We start from the raw sequence: 17728 nt of genomic DNA, 5'->3' as shown, positions 1-17728 counted from the left end.
AAGCAAGTTGAGTCGTTCAGGCGCCATGGACTATGGTCTTTCGTTCGTTGAGGGCGCTAACACCGTTAACGACGGCGGTTAGCATTTTGATTAGACTCGAAAAGCCTAACGATTAGCACGTGACGATCATTTGTCATGCGCATGCCCATGCTTTAACCGGTAGACCGTGGGTAGTCTTTTTTCAAAACACTTGTATATTATGTCAATTTTAATACAGTTATGAAAGTGTACTTTCCAAGGTAAAATATGCCAATCCTCTCTCAGTGTTTTGAAAGTTTCTTTTTTGTATTGTAAATGCAAAATACGATTTTGAATGTTCTAAACTGGTTTGATTTTATTGTTGTCAAGATCAAGTATAATACAGTCAATAATATAAAAATTGAACTAGATATTCCAGATTTGAAACGATTATTCTAGAATACCCAGTTCTGTTTTCTACTTTTAACATCCCTATGCATAAAACAGTGTTTTATTTGGCTGAGTTTATTTTTTTCGATGCTACAACTTACACATTGCCTGTATGCAACACATTGGGCAGTAGGTAGCAGGTTTTTCTTAAAAATCCTTTGGTGGATTTGGCTGCATTTTAAGCCTAACCAGATGGCAATTCCTTTTTCAGTTTTCGGGATCGTCCATATCCGGGGGAGGACCCATGGGTGGAGGGGGTGGGGCACCACGTGGAGGGCCATGATCCATAAACTCATCTTGACCCCCTCCTCCCATCATCGGGGGGCCTCCAGGTGGGGGTCCCATTGGTGGTGGGGCCATAGGGGGTGGGGGACCTCGGTAGTTGTTGAAAGATGGAGGACCTCCTGGTGGTGGTTGGAATGGGGGCATGTCGTTGAACATCCCAGGAGGAGCAACATTGTCGAAGTCGTCCATGTTGTTCATAGGAGGAAGAGTTCCAGGTGGAAGAGGTACTGTGTCCTCTTCTTCTTGTGGAGGTTGGGGATTCTGCTGCTCCTCAGGCATGATTGTCATCGGTGGAGGACGAAGTTCCATCTTGTAGTGAAATTGCAAGAAAAACTGCAGTGGGAGATCAAGAAATACATGTTTAACACAAAACCCTTCCTTACTTTTAGATATTGTTTAATGTTTTACCCAAAGACTCCTGTCATGAGTTCAAGTTCCACCACAGGCTATATTTTTTTAGCCTACACCTTGTCATATGGTGAATGCTTGGTGACAGGCTAAATTTTTTGAACTTACTTGCTTTGTGTCCCTGTTCCAGTATGTCCAAAATTTTCCCTCACCTTTGTCAATCTCCCTACTTGGCACCTGAAAAAACAAACTTGTAATTTTCAACCAATCAATTTTGTGCTTTAAAAATTATGGCAGGCTTTTATCCAAACCATGATCTGAACCTTTTAGGTCTACGTTTCTCAACCCAAACCCAACACATATATATGTATAAATATATATAAATGTGGGGTAAAAGGGTGAAAAATGGACGAATGCTTTCAAACATTTTGCAATGCACCGATGAACAAAGTAGGAAACTTCTTAGTGCTGTCATTAAACCCAACAATAAACAATAACAAAAACATGTGTGAACTTATACACCTTTAAGTAGTTATGACGACTATCTTAGGCATTCCATAGTATTAAGTGAGTGGTTGGGCCCAAGTGGCAACCCCTTTTTCCTTTTTAATGCAGCACATTTTTATTAGGTGAGCAGGGTGCTATGAGTTTTAGGCAGTACTTTAGGTGATCACAAACTACTGGAGGTTACAAACCATTGTTTTAACTGTTACTTCAGTGACCCAGAAAATTACAATTATATATATGTTTGAGCAATATATAGTATTATTTTGGTTTTGACTTTTTGTTCAAAATCAGGGTTGCAAATTTTTCAGATCACCTCTTTTAATTAGCTATGTGTTTTATCTATTTTAAAGTCACATGTCTAATTTTCTTCAAAAACAACTACACCAAGATTGTGAGCTGCCTGAAATTATTTTTGCTTAAGCTTCGTCTAAGGCCTAATCAAAAACCCAGCACAGATTAACAGTGTTACAAGGCACATAATAGTTTACAACAGAATTTTCTTGTGTTAATCTCAAAATGTTTTAAAATACCTTGAAAGAAATTGTTTCATATGGCTCAGCAGCAAAAAGTAGATACTGCCATTTTCGATCTGGTGGCTCAACGTGCTGCTCATAAGCTGACATGAAGCGGTGTCGTGGTTGAATGGTTTCTACTATTTCTGGATAATCCACTTGGAAAAGAAGACTTTGTTGTCCGGAGTCTGGAACTCTTTGCTTTGTAACTGAAAGTATAAAATACATTTTGCTAGAGTATGATGCTAAATCTACATGAAATAGGTTTGTAAAACTGTTCTGGCTTATATATATATCACAAAATCAATTGACATTTGGTCGGTTAATAAAAATCTGATTGGTACAAATTTAACTAATGATACCAGTTATACCAGTCGCGACAGTTAGCAGTCTTAGTACCAGAATGATGTTTGCAAAAATGTATTTTTGTTTTTAAAGACATGATTTAACTTTTATTGACATGTTTTAATAGTTGTCGATATCAATATAAAGCTAAAAAAGTTGAATTTGGATTTCGTAATATTGCTTGGCAAATTTAATTACGACAACACTGTATCCCCTACAGCAGGGGTGGCCAACTTGTTAGTCGTTAAGATCGACGAAAATTTTCTTAATTGCACACGATCGACTGATCAGTAGTAATTTAGGCTACCACTTACACAAAGCAATAACGCAAATTTCTGCATGAGATTTGATTGACAATTACCACATATTTATATTCATGAGTTTTATTATAAAGCATCACCTAGTTCTTGCAACAATAAAACGTCGCATATGTACATATTTTTCAAACTTTTAAATCTCCTCAATCAATTGCAACTGCTTCGTTAACGCAAACATTAAAGTTGTGACGACAAACGAAAATCACAATTGTTACCCAACAAAGAGAGTGACATTTACATTATTATTGTCTCATTGCACATTTGTGGGTTGTGTCAAAATGTCAGAAGTGCTGTTTTATATTATTTAATTTGTTTTTCAATTGATAAGCTTTTGATTAGTAATGGAGAATTTAGTGCGATCGACCAGTCAAAAGCAGACGATCGACCAGTCGATCGCGATCGACGTGTTGGCCACACCTGCCCTACAGCAAGTGGCTTAGAGTGACAAGTTTACATTATGTTCATACCTTTATAACCAGGACGCCCAATTTTAACAAACTTCTTGACTTCGACCTGAGGTTTTGCTGGTGCTGGCTGTATTGGAGCTTCCTTGGCGTCTCGTGCTGCTCGCTTTGCCAAATTTGACTGATGCTTTTTACCTTGTGTGTGTGCAAGATAACTACCCTATGACACCATAAAAATAAATGTTGTGGTTAAAAAAGAAAGAAAATGGGTAGAAATGTATGAAGTAATACATACCTCATTGTTGTGAAGTGTCAAACACAGTTTACATTCGTATGAACCAAGATGATTTTTCATAAAATAAGGATCCTGAAAAACAAAACATGCTAATTCTTTATCAGTTTATTCATTCTCGTGTCCTTTTCAAAATTACAGAACACCTCTTAAATTAATAAACAAAGATGTCATTCACAGTTTCACACCTTGTTCAAATCGATCGTCTCAAGTGCAAGTTGACGAAGTCTCTCTCGTCTGTCACGATTTGCTTCCGAAAATGAAGCAACTCCCCCAGAACCAGTCTTGCCTCCAGCTCGATTCTGGAAATCCATGATTGTCAGAACTCGACTCCCAAAAGAATATAAATTCTATAATCTTCAAAACTTTAAGTAAAACAATAAATAAAGATGTACGACAAGTTCAAGGTAATTTAGCTGTTTGGAAACTGTACTATAATAAATTATACAGCATGCATACAGACTTCACAAAATGAAGAAAAGATAAAAAAAACAAAAAAACAAGGGAATAAAATTAAAAAAGTATTACAAATTAAAACGCAAGGCAATAAGGTAGCTACAAATCTTAAACTCCTCACAGTACAAAAGCAAATAATTCACTAAAAAGCATAATTAACTTCTCTTCGACACACAGGTCACAAAAGTCACATAAATGGATAACAAGTGTTGCATTTACAAAACTGAAAAGAATTGTACTCCCCTCGATGTCGTAAAAGTACGACTGAAACCAGCATGTAACTTCAATGCAATAACGTATTCAAGTTGGCAGATGGACTTTTTTTTAACTGAACTAAACTTTGTACAAATGGTACTGAGCAACGGGCGCGTGTTAAATCTAGATATACGCGTTGTTTTTTCTCACTGCCTATTTATACGCATTTATCGGTATACTTTATCGTATGAAATAAAATAAAAGTCCAGAAACTTCGCTTTTTTTTAATGATACCGGTATCCAAAACTGTATTAAATCAAATCCGTTTACCAACCATCGGTTAAACTGGTATTACAAAATGAATATTTTTTTCATAAATAAATCTACAAAAAAACTTAAATATTTTCAAAAACTAAGTTACCACGTGACCATATTTTCACACTGTTTAAAGTCGGTGAGCGCTTTTCCAGTTCCTCTTTTCTTCGTGTGATCTGTGAAATGAAATTGGTAAAGGTTCGCAGTTTTTGGATGTTTTTCGGTTTTAATTTCAGTTTTATTGTCAGAATCTGAACCTGATGTCAGTGAACTTTGATTGTCAACAATCTGTGGAACCCTGAGTTTGATTTGTGTGAGTTGCATAGCAAATACATTAAAATGTTTGAGAATCTGAAATAGTTCGTAAAAAAGAAATGATTTTATGTGGTACACAAACCACTTACCACACTAAGTTTATTAGCATTTGTTGTAGTATGGTGAATTGTTTAACACTATATTTCAACCTGTTCTTGGATTTTTGAGAAATGAGAAACATTACAAGTTCAGAAACTTCAGAAAGACTCGCTATGAGAGAACATATTACACAAAACATGGTCCCCTATACTAAATTTGTAAAAACAAGCTGCTATGTGTAACTAAAGAAATATATGACAAAGCGTCAAGTGTGTTTTCAAGTTGTAAAATTTAGTACATTCCAATTTTCAACTATCGAGAGTCTAGCCATTGATAATTTGTATGGCAAGCATCTTGTTATCTTCTAAAATGTTTCTCTGCCCAAAATCTTTATTAACTTATTGTCAGCTGTCAATTAGGTGGACAGACAAAAAGAAATGGATTTGCCAGTTTTCTGTGCCTGAACAATAAATGCTTGTTAAACTTGATGTACTGTTCAGATGTTTATGGATGCTGAAAGTGCAGTAATCATTGGACTGTCTGTGTTGGGTGTTTTAAAATCTTGATTAAGTTGGTGTTTCATAAATTTTATAAATTTGCACTGTAATAACACAAAAGCTATTGTATATTAACTGTGGCTACTTGCCAGTTTTATTTTCCTAATATCAGAGTGAATCAATCTCACTAAAACAAAAGTTGCACTTTAACAGACTTGTCAAAAATAAAAAATCCCCCCATTATATTAGTGTATAGTTAATGGATTCAATGCTGGGGCGAAACTTTTTGAAAGAACTAAAGTTTTTGATGAAAAATGAGCAAAGTGGTTCATGTGAAATTTGTGCAAACTGGATTTGTAAAAAAAACTAAGTGAAAGAAAACTGTTTCATCCAGATGTCAGTGAAAGCAAACTAAGATGTCCAGAATGTAGAGATGTTTTGTTAAAAGCTGACTACTGTTGGTTAACTTTGGTTGGAAATCATGAAAGTCAATTTGTATCGGATATTTCAAAATGTAAAATATATTTTCTGCATGTACCTTGACCTATATTGGCTGAAGTGGTTTGTGACGGCTTGATCTTAAAATAAATGTAAATTCATATCACAAGTTACATTAGTACTATATTGTCTCTGTAAACATAACCAGGGACAATTTTATTACAATCAACTTTTCACAAAAGCAGATGCACAGTAACAGAAAAACTAGGCCTGATAGAAAAGAACTGACTACATTTTGAAATCAGAGAATCTAAATTCGTAAGAATCAGTTTTTGTTCTGTGAAATCAGTTTTAATTTAAATGAAACTGTGTAGGAATATAAGACTGTCAAGATTGTGTTTGCTGTTTATATGGTATTTGTTGACACTTTGAGCTAAGCAAGATTTAAAAGAATACAAAACATTTGTTTCCACGACTTGTGATCAGTTTGTTGGTTATGTGCATCTACTGCAACAAGTCAAACTTATAGGCATTTGTCACTTCATCAAATTTGTCATTAGTGTAAAACGATAAGGACACTGAAAAAATATGGGTTATTGAGTCAAGTGTCCTGTTGTATCCTTGTTTAATTTGGTGATTACTAAGTAATATAAATATAGTCCCAATCTATTCCTTTCATTCATTGGTGTAACAAGAATTTGATGAATTGACAGTTGCAAGAGCATTACAATACTTACATGGAGAAAAAAATATGTTTAGCAAGGTTGCTTTGAAATTCATAATTTATTTATGCTTGTCTGTTTATTTGACAACAAACCATATGTTGTGCAGTTGTGCATTCTGTGCATTACGAAAAAATAGCTATGGCACAAAAGAAAATGACTGACTAAACACCACAATGCTGGTATTTTGGCAGCTTAAAACTCTAAAGAATGGTAGCCATTTGGTTTGTTGAACATGTTGAGGTTCGATTGTTGGTGGGTGTCCTACACTCGTAGCACACTGGAGAACACCTTGTTGTCTCAAAAGTGCTGCACTGAACCTTTCACTTGTAACAGTTTGGCTGCTATACTACTGGGACTTTGTCAAAATGAAAGCTATTGTTTTGTTTCATGTCCATTACTGCAATGCATTTGATATTTGAAATGTGGATACATATACAGTGAAATATAGAAACAGTTTCATAGAGAATGTGTAGTCAAACTACCATGCAATCGCATGCTATTGGCAGCATTAAGTTACTGGAGGTCAGATATTTTTTGGTGTGAATTCGGTTTTATGCCACTTGTGTTTTTGGTGTCCAACTCAGAATTTTGTCTCACAGGATAGTATTATTTGTTTTACATCAAAACAAAATCAGAAACATGAGCCGTGATGATATCGGTGGAAGGATTTTCATTGGGGGTCTGGACCACAACTGTGATGAAATTGTGCTTGAAAAGTCATTCAGTATGTTCGGGGACATTGTCCAAGTCATGGTAATGCGAGACAGAGAGACCAACAAATCAAGAGGGTTTGCTTTTCTCTCATTTAAAGAACAATCATCTGCCGATGATGCAATCCGCAGAATGCATGGAGTTGAAATTATGGGACGCTGTGTGACTGTAAGAAAAGCTGAAAAACAATCATCTATGGCTGATCGGCCCCGCCGGGGAGGATTTCGTGGCGGTGGTAGAGGAGGTGACAGGTTTTCTGGGAGGACCGATCGGTATGATGATGGTAGAGGCAGGAGCGATGGACGCCGAAGCTCATTTGACAGTTACAGAAGTGGTGGCGGCGGTGGTGGTCGTGACTCTTACAGTGATGTAAGAAGAAGTACTTACGACTCTCGTGGTGGTGGTGTTGCCAGTTTTGATGACCCAAGAGACGATGCTAGAGATTCTCGTCGGGGTTATGGTGCATCGAGTGGAGGTTATGGAGATCGAGCCAACCCTGACACAAGATCAAGCAGTTACGATTACAGGAGGGCAGATAATAGTGACAGTTATCGTTACACTGAAAGCAGAAGAGAAGACTTTGGTTCAAGAGGTTATGCAACAGAAACTGTTCGTGATGCATACAATGGTAGATACGAAGCATCACGTGGAAGGTCACGAAGTCCAGTTACAAGGTACAACTATCAGGAGGAAAGCCCACCAAGGTCCAGAAGAATGCCTGTTGGAAGTCGGCGTGAGTACTCGCCACCAGCAGTGCACAGAAGTGAGCAGGTTACGAGGGATTATTCCCCTCCTGCTATGGGTAGTAGACGGCCGGAAGGCTCGGGATATCATGATCGAAGGGAATTTGCAGACGCAACTTACTCCCCTCCAGCTAGACGCAGAATGAGGGATCCTTCCCCGGAAGATTACAGCGGTCGTTATGCTGCTGCTGCTGCTGCAACTGCAAGGGCTACAACACCGCCTGGAAGAGATCGCGCATATGGTTCGCGATCTGATGGTTACAGCAGGTCTTCACCAGGAAGAAAGGCTGATTATGCGCAGCGAAGATCGCATGATGTTGGTTCCAGCAAATCAAGAGATGCTTACGCTGATTCTGCTTCCAGTCGTGCTTATGCTGCTCCTGACCGCTCAGGTATTTGTTGACAGAATTCAGCATTTTTTTTACTGAAATGGCCTGAAATGACGAAGAACATTTAGACTTTGATTGACATTTTGTCTCATAAACGTTACAAATCAATCATAGCTTAGTCCTAAACATGTTATACTTCATAATAATTATCTGAATTGTCAAACGAACTAAAACAAGTTGTGCAAAAATATTAGTTATTTCCGTGAATAATTGTTTGCTTCTTTACCAAAGTCCAACTAAAGTTTTGTAACGTTCAAATTTTCCTGGGTCTTTCAGGTTCAAGTTATAACGGTTTTTACAAAGGTCGGCTGGAGGCTGGCCATGCAGACGGAGACGCCGGACGATACTCTTCAAGCAGATATAGGGCTGCATCGCCAACTGTGGTCGAAACTGGTCGCTCGTCTGCAAAGCGTACAAGTCAACGCAGTCATTCACCTGCCGAGCACAGGAGCCGTCGATATTGAAAGGAATAGAGCCCACCTTGTACAGATAACTGCTAACGAAGACAGTCAGAAATTTGTTGCATTTCAACTGGCTTTTGTGAGACTGGCTAGTCGGAATTAGGAACATATGAAACAGTTTCTGCAAACCTGTTTTTATTTTCTATGTCACACTTACTGTTGAGGAAAAGATTTAAAGTGTAGTGGATTTAAATCTTGGTATAACTGACTGAAACACAAATAAATGGGCTGTGTTGTTTCTTATCATTGCTTTACGAGGCTGTTTTTATGTTGGCAAATTCTGTGAATACAATTTCTTTCGTTAAAATTGTAGTTAACAGTCATATTTTTGGATACAATTAAGAGTAGAGTTAAAATACAAATAGTTAGGCACAGTCAGATGACCAGTATTAGTGCAGTGGTCCCAATCTTTATATTCCATGCGCCGCAACATTAAATCAAATACGTTTATTAGCTTATTACATGCTGCAGATAAAATCTGTACAAGTATAGAAACACGAGAGTGTATGGCAGCTTACTTCATCACAAAATAATACACATTAAAATGGATTAGTGGCCTCTTAAAACGTTTGTATTATCCATAGTTTGAAAACGATATGAGTGTATAATATTGTGAGGATGGGGACGCTTAGATGTGATAAAGGGGTTCATTATGTGTCTCGCACCAGCAATCTGTTTCCACTCAGGCCACTTGTTCAACGCACTGGTCAGCATTTGCAAAATTTCATACTTTTCTGCAAGTAGATTGCATGGGCGCCGGCAGAAAATTTTGCAAGGGGGTTCAAATTGTGACATACATGCTTGTATATGGAAGGATGACAATATTAAGTAATTTGTACATAAACGCATAAATTAGAATTGCGTACCCTGAAGTCTGAAACACTCTACGATGTAAAAAATCCACACGTCCATCACGTGCACCATTTTGTAAATGAAAAACGGCATTAACGAAATTAAAACAGACATCGTTAAACGTTTACTGACTGTCACTCCTTCATTCTAAGAACATGGAAGTCCATCAGTCACCGCATGAGGCTTTATATTAAAGTTAACTCCAAGCTTTCGCCCATGCAGATCAAACGAATTGAAAGCGGAGATCGGAGACAAAGTCAGCAATATTCTCACACCAGTTCGAACACATTTTGGTGATTTTTATGGCGCTTTGTTGCTATGCACCACACGCTCGCTAGCTAAAGTTTTTTCAAACAGTACAAACAAACACCCAAGTGCTGTAACTTGAATATTAAGGTTTTTAGTGTTAAGAAAAGAATGGCAAATGAAACTAATGATTTGAAACAGCAAGCAGCGGATTTTTATGCTGAAAATAAAGTCCCTGAGCGACTGGAAGAAATTCTCAACTCAATGTTTTTTGAAAATCCGAAGGATGTTTATGGACGTTTGGTAAGAATGCAATTAAATTCTCACCTTTTTTACATTTATGTTGTGATTTGCTATAGGCTGAGTACTTTAGTGGTTTTGCTGTGAGCCCAGTTTTTGCACATTCTAATGGTTCAGAGGTTTTGGATAGTGCTGGCAACCCTGCTGTGCTATGTCAAGTTTATGGAACAGTTAAAAACCATGACAAGGTAAGCAAGTGGTCCAACTATTTGCGTTTTCTAATGCTTTAACTGTACCCAAAAAGTCCTATACATCTATTAATATGTCAAGTGCATGCAAACAAATACTATACATATGATTTCTAAGCTATGTCATGATAAAAACAATTCTGGTTAATTTCATGTCAATTAACTAATAGTTTCTGCAATTAACTAACAGATTTTCCTGCATATCATATATATCATTTTTCATGCAAACTGCAACGAACATAAATCATCTATGAAATGATCTACTTTACCTCATTGGTTTCTTTCAACTTATAAATATTTTTACTTCTAAATCTGACTTTATCTTAGTTTTGTTGAATTAGAAGAGTGCATTTAAATTGGGCAATTTTTGTTAAGAAATGGGTTACTAGTACCACTTGTAATAAAGTTAAATACTTTTAGTATTACAACAGCTTTTTATGTGTGGTTTACATATAGCTTCTGTCTGAAGTATCAATGTCTTTGGACAAAGAAATGACCAATATTCTTGGACAAATGGAAGGAAGTGGAGGTCTGTGCTTTTGCTATTTGTTTAAGCACTTTGAAACTATAGGACATGTGCAATTTCAATTTGTTGTTTGTTTGGTTATCTTAAAGCTAGTTTGATAATATATCCTTACAGCTCAATTATTTATATTCCAGATTCAATTCCAACTATTTCTGAAGTTGCCACAGCGAATGTTTCAAAACTTACTGAAGATCTCACATCAAAACTAAGCGGAATTCCACTAATTAACCAACTTCTAATTGACAGAACCATCAGGTGTGTAACATGTAAAATTGAAACTGTTAGATGTTCATTATAGTAGATGCCCACATTGAAACTTTATAAACAAAAAACAAAAAGCTTAACTATTTTTTCTGCTAAAAAACTTTCTCCAAGAGGTAAATCTATGTATTATATTTATATTCTGTGATTAGGAAACTCAACCTCCTTTCAGATAAAAAATATAAAAAAACTTTTCAGTAGGTTTAGACAAGCTATCACAGAACAAGGCAACAATGAATTTCAAAATAAAGATTTTGGAAACAAATTTTTTACAAGTGCATAACCACTGTCTTAAACTGCCCCAAAATTTTGTGGGTAATACATTGGTGGTTGTTTTTAGTCATCTTTGCTAACTATCAATATGATTGCAGTGATTGGGTAAATGATGTAGAGAGAAGTTTGTCCAAAGAAACAGAAACAAAATCCAATGAGGGCAGTCCCAATAGAACACCGACCCCATCCAGTGGCAAGAAAAAGAAAGCATCTGCAAAAAACAAAACTGGAAAACCCTCGGACAAACCAGTGCCACCTAAAGAGCCACTTGAAAATCGAATGATGGTAAATATAAATTGACTGTACTGTTTTAAACATGTATGAAGATATTATGAGGATGTCATTAACAACAATAACAATAGCTGAATGATAACTTTCCTTTTCATATCAAATGGGATGTATTTAAATTCGGAAATTTTTATTTTCAGGGTTGCACGTCAGCTAGTGTGTCATCATTGGCTGTTGCAAAAGCTGCTGCAAATTGTCAGGACAAACCTTTGTTTGAACATTTACATCACTCGTTAACGATGTCTGACTCCAGTGAGAAAGGTGTTTACGACATCACAATGCCAACACCTGCTATGGTTGTTTTCAGTGGAGGAAAAACTGCACCCGGTAAGACAAACCACAATGTGCAAAACCATATTGTTAAAGTTTTTGCAAACATTTTAAGTTGACATAACCTTTATTTAACAAAGAAAAAAGAAATTATTAGGTTGTTTGTGATAAGTGTGTATATTGTTTTTACTGTTCATTTCTGAGAAAAAATGTCGAAGTTTAATCTATATCAGGGGTGTGCAACCTTTGTTACCGTTGGGCCAAATACAATGGCCAAAATTAGATCGCGGGCCGCACCTGTGTATAACACAAGGTGATTTTACTTTGTTGCCTACCAAATATGTTCAACTACAAGTAAAATTCGCATTTGATTCCAGCCACATATTACCTGGTCTCAGTAAAATAGCATCAGGCGCATTAATCTGCTCAAAAATACAAAATAGTTGGACTCGTTTGTCAGTACATTTGCATTCCAAGCGTCTCTGCGGGCCGCACAACCTTTATTCAAGGACCGCATTTGGCCCACGGACCGCAGTTTGCACTGATCTATATGATTCTACTCTATACCTTGGGGATTTTGGGATGTGAATGATGTAAACTAAACACATTTTGTAGGAAAATTAAACCTCATCAAGAACCTGTTTATTATTGGCAAGCCAAACTGGAGTTCTCAAGAATCATGTGAAAAACTTAATAAAGTTCACAAGAGTCTTGGAAAAATTCTCTCAGCAAAAGCGGTAAGTACATGAGGTTTTGTGCTGGGAAATTAATAACACTAAATTCTGATTTAGATAGGTGCTTTGTTAGGTCTCCTGTCAGCTGCTTTAATATATGTGGTCGTCAACACCTTTGCTGTACAGAAAAACCTGGCTTTTTATCATGACATATTGATTGTAGGCTCTAAAACGAAGCATTGTTAGTTTTCTTTGCTTTAAGTCAAGTCTTGCAGCTATGAAGTCTTGGTGGCTTTAATCAAATTTGCTTGTAATAGTGTACCTGTCTCATATTACAACTACTTATTTGTGTAATTCCAACACAGGTTGCCATTTTATTTTTTTTATAAAGGGGGCCACAGGACTTACAGGATTACTTGAAGGGGGCCACGAGACCAAAAAGTTACTTTTAGGGGACCACGGTCCACGAAAGTTTGAGAACTACTGCTTTAAACTAATGTTTTTTCATGTTTTATTTTTTTGAAAAAGGGAAAAAATGTTCCCTACACATACATCTACACAATATTTTTCCATAAACTGGATACAAGATGTATTTCTGTTTATAAAATTGCAGAGCAGTGGTGTGCCAACTGGGACAAGCGGAGGATTTCAACCGACCTATGATAAAATAGAACAACCTCTAGACGTCGTGCTTGAGGCGATCAACGCAGCAGGTCTGACACCAGCACAAGATGTTTTTATCGGTCTTTCCATCTCAGCACACGAAATATTTGACTATGTGAGTCGACATAGATAAATATGTTTTGTTTCAGTCTGTGAAAAGATACCGAAAACTGGTTCTTGGTCGGAGTTTTTTGATTAGTGTTTTTGCCAAATCATGCAGTGAAAGCGATGTTTATACTTCTTTGTGGGGAAAGGGGGGTGTTTCAAATTTCAATATTTGAAATAGATTTAGTTCTCAAACAATTACTGGTTCATTGTGAGGCAGTTTCCTCTGTCGTTTATTCCCAATTGTGGCATCGAACAGATTAGGTGAGACATATAGCTTTTTTAGCCTATTACTCCCAACAAACTGGAGTGCCGTAAGGTGGCTACATCAGATCATATCATCAACAGCTGCACTGATATGACCATATAAGTCGAAACAGTGTACACTGTCTGCAGCTTATCATGTATTGGCTCTATGTTTTTATATTGGAATATGTTTGTCAGTTAAAAACTTGTATGCCTCCTTCACATTTGTTTAAACCAAAACAGGAGAACTCGTTTATATTAATTGCTGTCCTTGGACAGACGATGACCACAGCGATTTTACCAATTTTACTTTACCGTAACAATTTACCATATACAAGCTTTATGTAAGATTTGTATATGTTCCAGTGGTTTCGGTTAGTTAATTAGAATTTTTACTATTTTTTTAGGACAAAGGAAAATATGAGATTGCAACGGGCACTTTAAAGTCAGCCGACGAGATTTGTGATGTATACAGAGATGCTCTATCACGCTACCCAGCAGTGATTATGATTATTGATCCTCTCCGCAAGGAAGACAGAGAGCAGTGGCCGAAATTGTGCGAGGCTGTCAGCGAAAAGTAAGCAAGGATTATTGAAATAACAACTCGTTTTTAAACATTATTTGGATTATGGCGGTTGAGTAACACACAGGTTTCCTTTCTGAGACATTTGTTGACCATAGTGAAGTAATTCGTAATTCAGCACTTGGCTTAGTGATTCCACTTGTACACGTTTTGTGCTAAGTTCAATTCTCATTTAAGTTTAATGGCTTCATAATAAAATGTGGATGTGCTTGGCAAAGTTCTAACCTCATTTCGATCTTATTGGTTTCCAAAATCAATATCAAGTAAACATGCAAATTAGTGTCAAATCAACAGCGTTTAGCACGCAAATGTGATAAGTTCGTAAGAGTGCTTTGTCAGTTTCATAACCATTGCCCTTTGGTCTTCACAATTAATAGAAACCACCGTATACTCAGCATTTTGTCAAACCATTTAATTATTGCAATACGTATACAATTTTGTGATACAGCTATTCAACATGTAATGAACACCTTAAAGAATGGTGAAATTTGCTGCTTTACTCCATGCACTATTCTTTGCCTAATGCAACACAGATAAGCAATTGTTTCAAAACCAATGACTTACCAGGGCCGTGGACCGTTGTAAGTCGGACCGGGTTCGGGCTTGGGTTTCATAAATAAAAATGGGCTTGATTCGACCTGACTTTACACTCTGTGTCAGTGTTTCTTTGAATAAAATTAACAAGCTAAGCAGTTTCTGGACCTGACCTAATGTCAAACAGCCCAAAAACGCTTTTGTTCAAAACCAATTGTTTGTTGTGTTGTCTTGGTCTTTTCTAAGACTTCAATGTTTAGACCTGTCAATCAAACTTTCGGGCCTAAACCACATCCTAAATATATTTTCCCATTTCGCAGATGTTTCGTTCTGGGCAGTGATCACGTGATGGGACCGTTGCATTCGCTCACCGCCAACATGTTGGACGCGCGAAACTCAAGCGGCGTTGTTATTAGCAACGGCGGGCGAGTCACGTGTTCTGATCTGGCGCGAATCACCGGAGACCTGCAAGCGCGACATCGTGTGGCCGTGTTGCGCTCTCCACCAGGAGACGCTGCGGAGGAGTCTTACACAGACTTGGTAAGAAACGAAAAGTCCAATTACTCGTTTATATGCAAAGAAGTAAGATTTGACCCAATCTTTGCCTCAATGTTGTAAGGGAGAACACAAAATTTGGCCCGAAACCTGAAATAAAGCGCTCTTAGTTCCAAAAAAGGTGAAGGTGCGATACAAATGTGGCCTAGTGTCAGTTCAGGTCTGAATGAAATTCGTTTTAACCAAACTGTAGCCTAAAACCAAAAGTCCTGGCCCTTTAATTTATCTATAGTTTACTGCCAGTTCTCTTGGGTCATTGTGTATATTGTTTTTTTTTCAGGGCGTAGGTTTGGGAGCGGATGTAGTTGTGTTTGGCGCCCCCTGCCGAGGTGAAAACACGGCCAGAATCAACCGTTTGGTGGAGATAGAGAGACTTATCAAAAACAACGATAAGTTCAGGTAAGTTTAAATATTGACCAAACAGCTACACAAAAAACATTTTCGAAGAGGTAGACCAACGAAACGCAGACACAAACACATATATATACATATACGATATTGGCACTGGCACAAAGACTTAACGTAGGTTTTTATGGACACATTCAGCAGGGTCAGTAAAGTAGGAAAACCCTTTCAACGTCCTATCATTCTGTTGTGACTTGTTCGCATTCTGCCTGCACAAAGTTCGTGATTACAAGAACTAAAACAAATTGCTGGGAACGATGTAGTGAACAAACACGTACATCATATGTTTATACATTTTCTGTGGTGCAGATTACAACAACGTTCGAAATTTACTTTTCCCGTTATCAAGCCACCACCAGCGGCGCCAGGGAGCGACGATGAGCCAGATGTCATCCAGTCTTCACCTGATTTCAAAGCCAAGAAAAAATGAAGACTTTTGATGTTGAAATATTATTTCGTTTTACTGTGATATTTTATAAACTAGCTTGTTTTTTTTACTTTTCGTCGGTTAATGATGCTTTGCGTATTTGCGTACTAAAGTTTCGTGAAAAAAGGCAACTTGTGTTTTTTTGCAGCGAAAAAATAATCTCAGATAAAAATAGGTTGAAAATCACAATCTACGGCAGAATTAAAGAAAACTCTGGTTTTGGGTGGGTTTTCGCCGAAATATTCCATTTTCAAACTGGTTCTGGCCGGTTTCTGCTTCCTACCGAACCTCCAAACCGGTTTTAATGGAAGTCTTGCAGATATCATTAAAGATTTTCGATACAACTGATTTCAAGTCATATAACTCCAATGTTTAAGTTACGTCAAATTAATCTGGTTACGTCAATTTTTAATTTTATCGGTAACAAGCTCACACAGTAAAAAAGGAAAATAATATATTCTACAAAAAAACGCATAACAATCAACAATTTGATCTCACGTAGTTCAATGTAACGACAAAATGTTATAACCATAATGCGACAATTTGAGTTTTATTGGTCCTTATGAGATTTGTTTTCACGTTTTATGTTTAAATATTTCACGGATTTAACACTAGGGTGCACTAGAGAGAAGAAACTTAACGGATACCGTTCACTTTTAAGCACAGATAATAGAAACAAACCATGCCCTTTGTTACAAAGCGTAAAATAAGTTTCATAATTATGGTGCATACGATGTCTATTGCTTGATGATATTAAAGCAAGATTAAATGGTCACCCAGTGCAAGTTTGTCATACAAAGGCCGACAGCGAAATCATAAAATTCACAGCTTTCGGCGTAAAACGATGCAGCGCCCCCAAGCGACTAATATCCTCCTTGCTATTGTCCGTTGAGTGGCGCTGGAGAGCTTCATCCCGAGGTATCACCTTCAACTACTTGTGGTGTTTTGTTTCTTCATTTTACATCGCTTTGTCGAAGATGCTCATAGAGTGGATGATCGACTCGTCCTAAAGAAGATGAGAGAATGTTAGGTGAATGTAAAAAAATACAGGTTGCGTTTTATATTTCACCTCTATACCTAGGTTTAAAAAGAAACGCCACAACAAAATTATCTCATAATGCACAGGTTTAAGTTCTTTAGAATTTGTTAATGATGATATTAAAACTGGTTATTAAAACATTTGCACTAAATGTGTCCAATGCATACAAGAGCTACATATCAATCTTGTGCGCATAACTTTGCAAGGTCAAACACAAAAGCTGACTGGAAAAAGATAAAGGCTATTTTGAACAAATGCGTCAAAAATGGTGAGCACGTATTGATTGAAAGAAGTCATCTACATTAAAAGAAGTGAGTTAGGGGAAACTAAATGCATAGGTTTTACAAAAGTTTAGTTCCACAAAAAATCATAAGCCCTTGATGTTACTCTTTGCACAAGCTTTGTTCCAAACTAGTTTAAACCGTGAGATTGGAATGAAACAGATGGAAGGCATTGCGCAGCATTAGGAGCGCACACCCGAAATAACTTGGTGATTAACCGCAATTCTGTGCAGCAAACTCCCTGGTGCCGACGTGTGGTCACACGCATAAACGCTTGCGTGGATTATTATTATAACGCTGTCGGATTTGT

The 17728-nt window shown here is 37.1% G+C and overlaps 4 protein-coding genes across 8 annotated transcripts in view; 2 read left to right on the top strand and 2 right to left on the bottom strand.

Moving 5' to 3' along the window:
* Positions 1–314: 314 nt before the first annotated feature.
* LOC145223823 (splicing factor 3A subunit 2-like) lies at positions 315–3883 on the bottom strand. The gene is made up of 6 exons (XM_080090215.1): positions 3607–3883; positions 3422–3493; positions 3190–3346; positions 2079–2269; positions 1210–1278; positions 315–1026 (listed from the first exon to the last, which is right to left on the bottom strand). Exons 1-6 carry the CDS (start codon positions 3730–3732, stop codon positions 616–618), a joined length of 1026 nt encoding a protein of 341 aa, XP_079946341.1. The 5' UTR covers positions 3733–3883; the 3' UTR covers positions 315–615.
* Positions 3884–4578: 695 nt separating this feature from the next.
* Positions 4579–9009, top strand: LOC145223820 (uncharacterized). 2 transcript variants are annotated; one of them, XM_080090209.1, is made up of 2 exons: positions 4579–8244; positions 8518–9009. In XM_080090209.1, the coding sequence occupies exons 1-2, from the start codon at positions 7038–7040 to the stop codon at positions 8703–8705; spliced, it is 1395 nt and encodes a 464-aa protein (XP_079946335.1). In that variant the 5' UTR covers positions 4579–7037; the 3' UTR covers positions 8706–9009. The 2 variants fall into 2 exon arrangements, with proteins under 2 accessions (XP_079946335.1, XP_079946336.1); XM_080090210.1 differs by having other exon boundaries at positions 4581–8244; positions 8545–9009.
* A 721-nt stretch (positions 9010–9730) lies between these two features.
* LOC145223817 (enolase 4-like) lies at positions 9731–16224 on the top strand. Its single transcript, XM_080090206.1, has 12 exons — positions 9731–10103; positions 10160–10288; positions 10745–10817; positions 10949–11069; positions 11447–11633; positions 11777–11963; positions 12522–12643; positions 13194–13358; positions 14002–14171; positions 15032–15251; positions 15547–15665; positions 15981–16224. Exons 1-12 carry the CDS (start codon positions 9972–9974, stop codon positions 16099–16101), a joined length of 1746 nt encoding a protein of 581 aa, XP_079946332.1. The 5' UTR covers positions 9731–9971; the 3' UTR covers positions 16102–16224.
* A 314-nt stretch (positions 16225–16538) lies between these two features.
* LOC145223821 (calsenilin-like) overlaps positions 16539–17728 on the bottom strand; it is a 33526-nt gene continuing 32336 nt past the window's right edge. For all 4 annotated transcript variants that reach the window (XM_080090212.1, XM_080090211.1, XM_080090214.1 and 1 more), the window contains exon 7: positions 16539–17104. In XM_080090212.1, coding sequence (XP_079946338.1) covers positions 17057–17104 — 48 coding nt within the window. In that variant the 3' untranslated portion in view covers positions 16539–17056. The remainder of the gene's footprint in view (positions 17105–17728) is intronic.

Source organism: Phallusia mammillata, chromosome 4 (assembly GCF_965637545.1).
Source record: "Phallusia mammillata chromosome 4, kaPhaMamm4.hap1.1, whole genome shotgun sequence".
NCBI classification, from domain to species: Eukaryota; Metazoa; Chordata; class Ascidiacea; order Phlebobranchia; family Ascidiidae; genus Phallusia; species Phallusia mammillata.
This window is presented reverse-complemented; position numbering and strand designations above follow the sequence as displayed.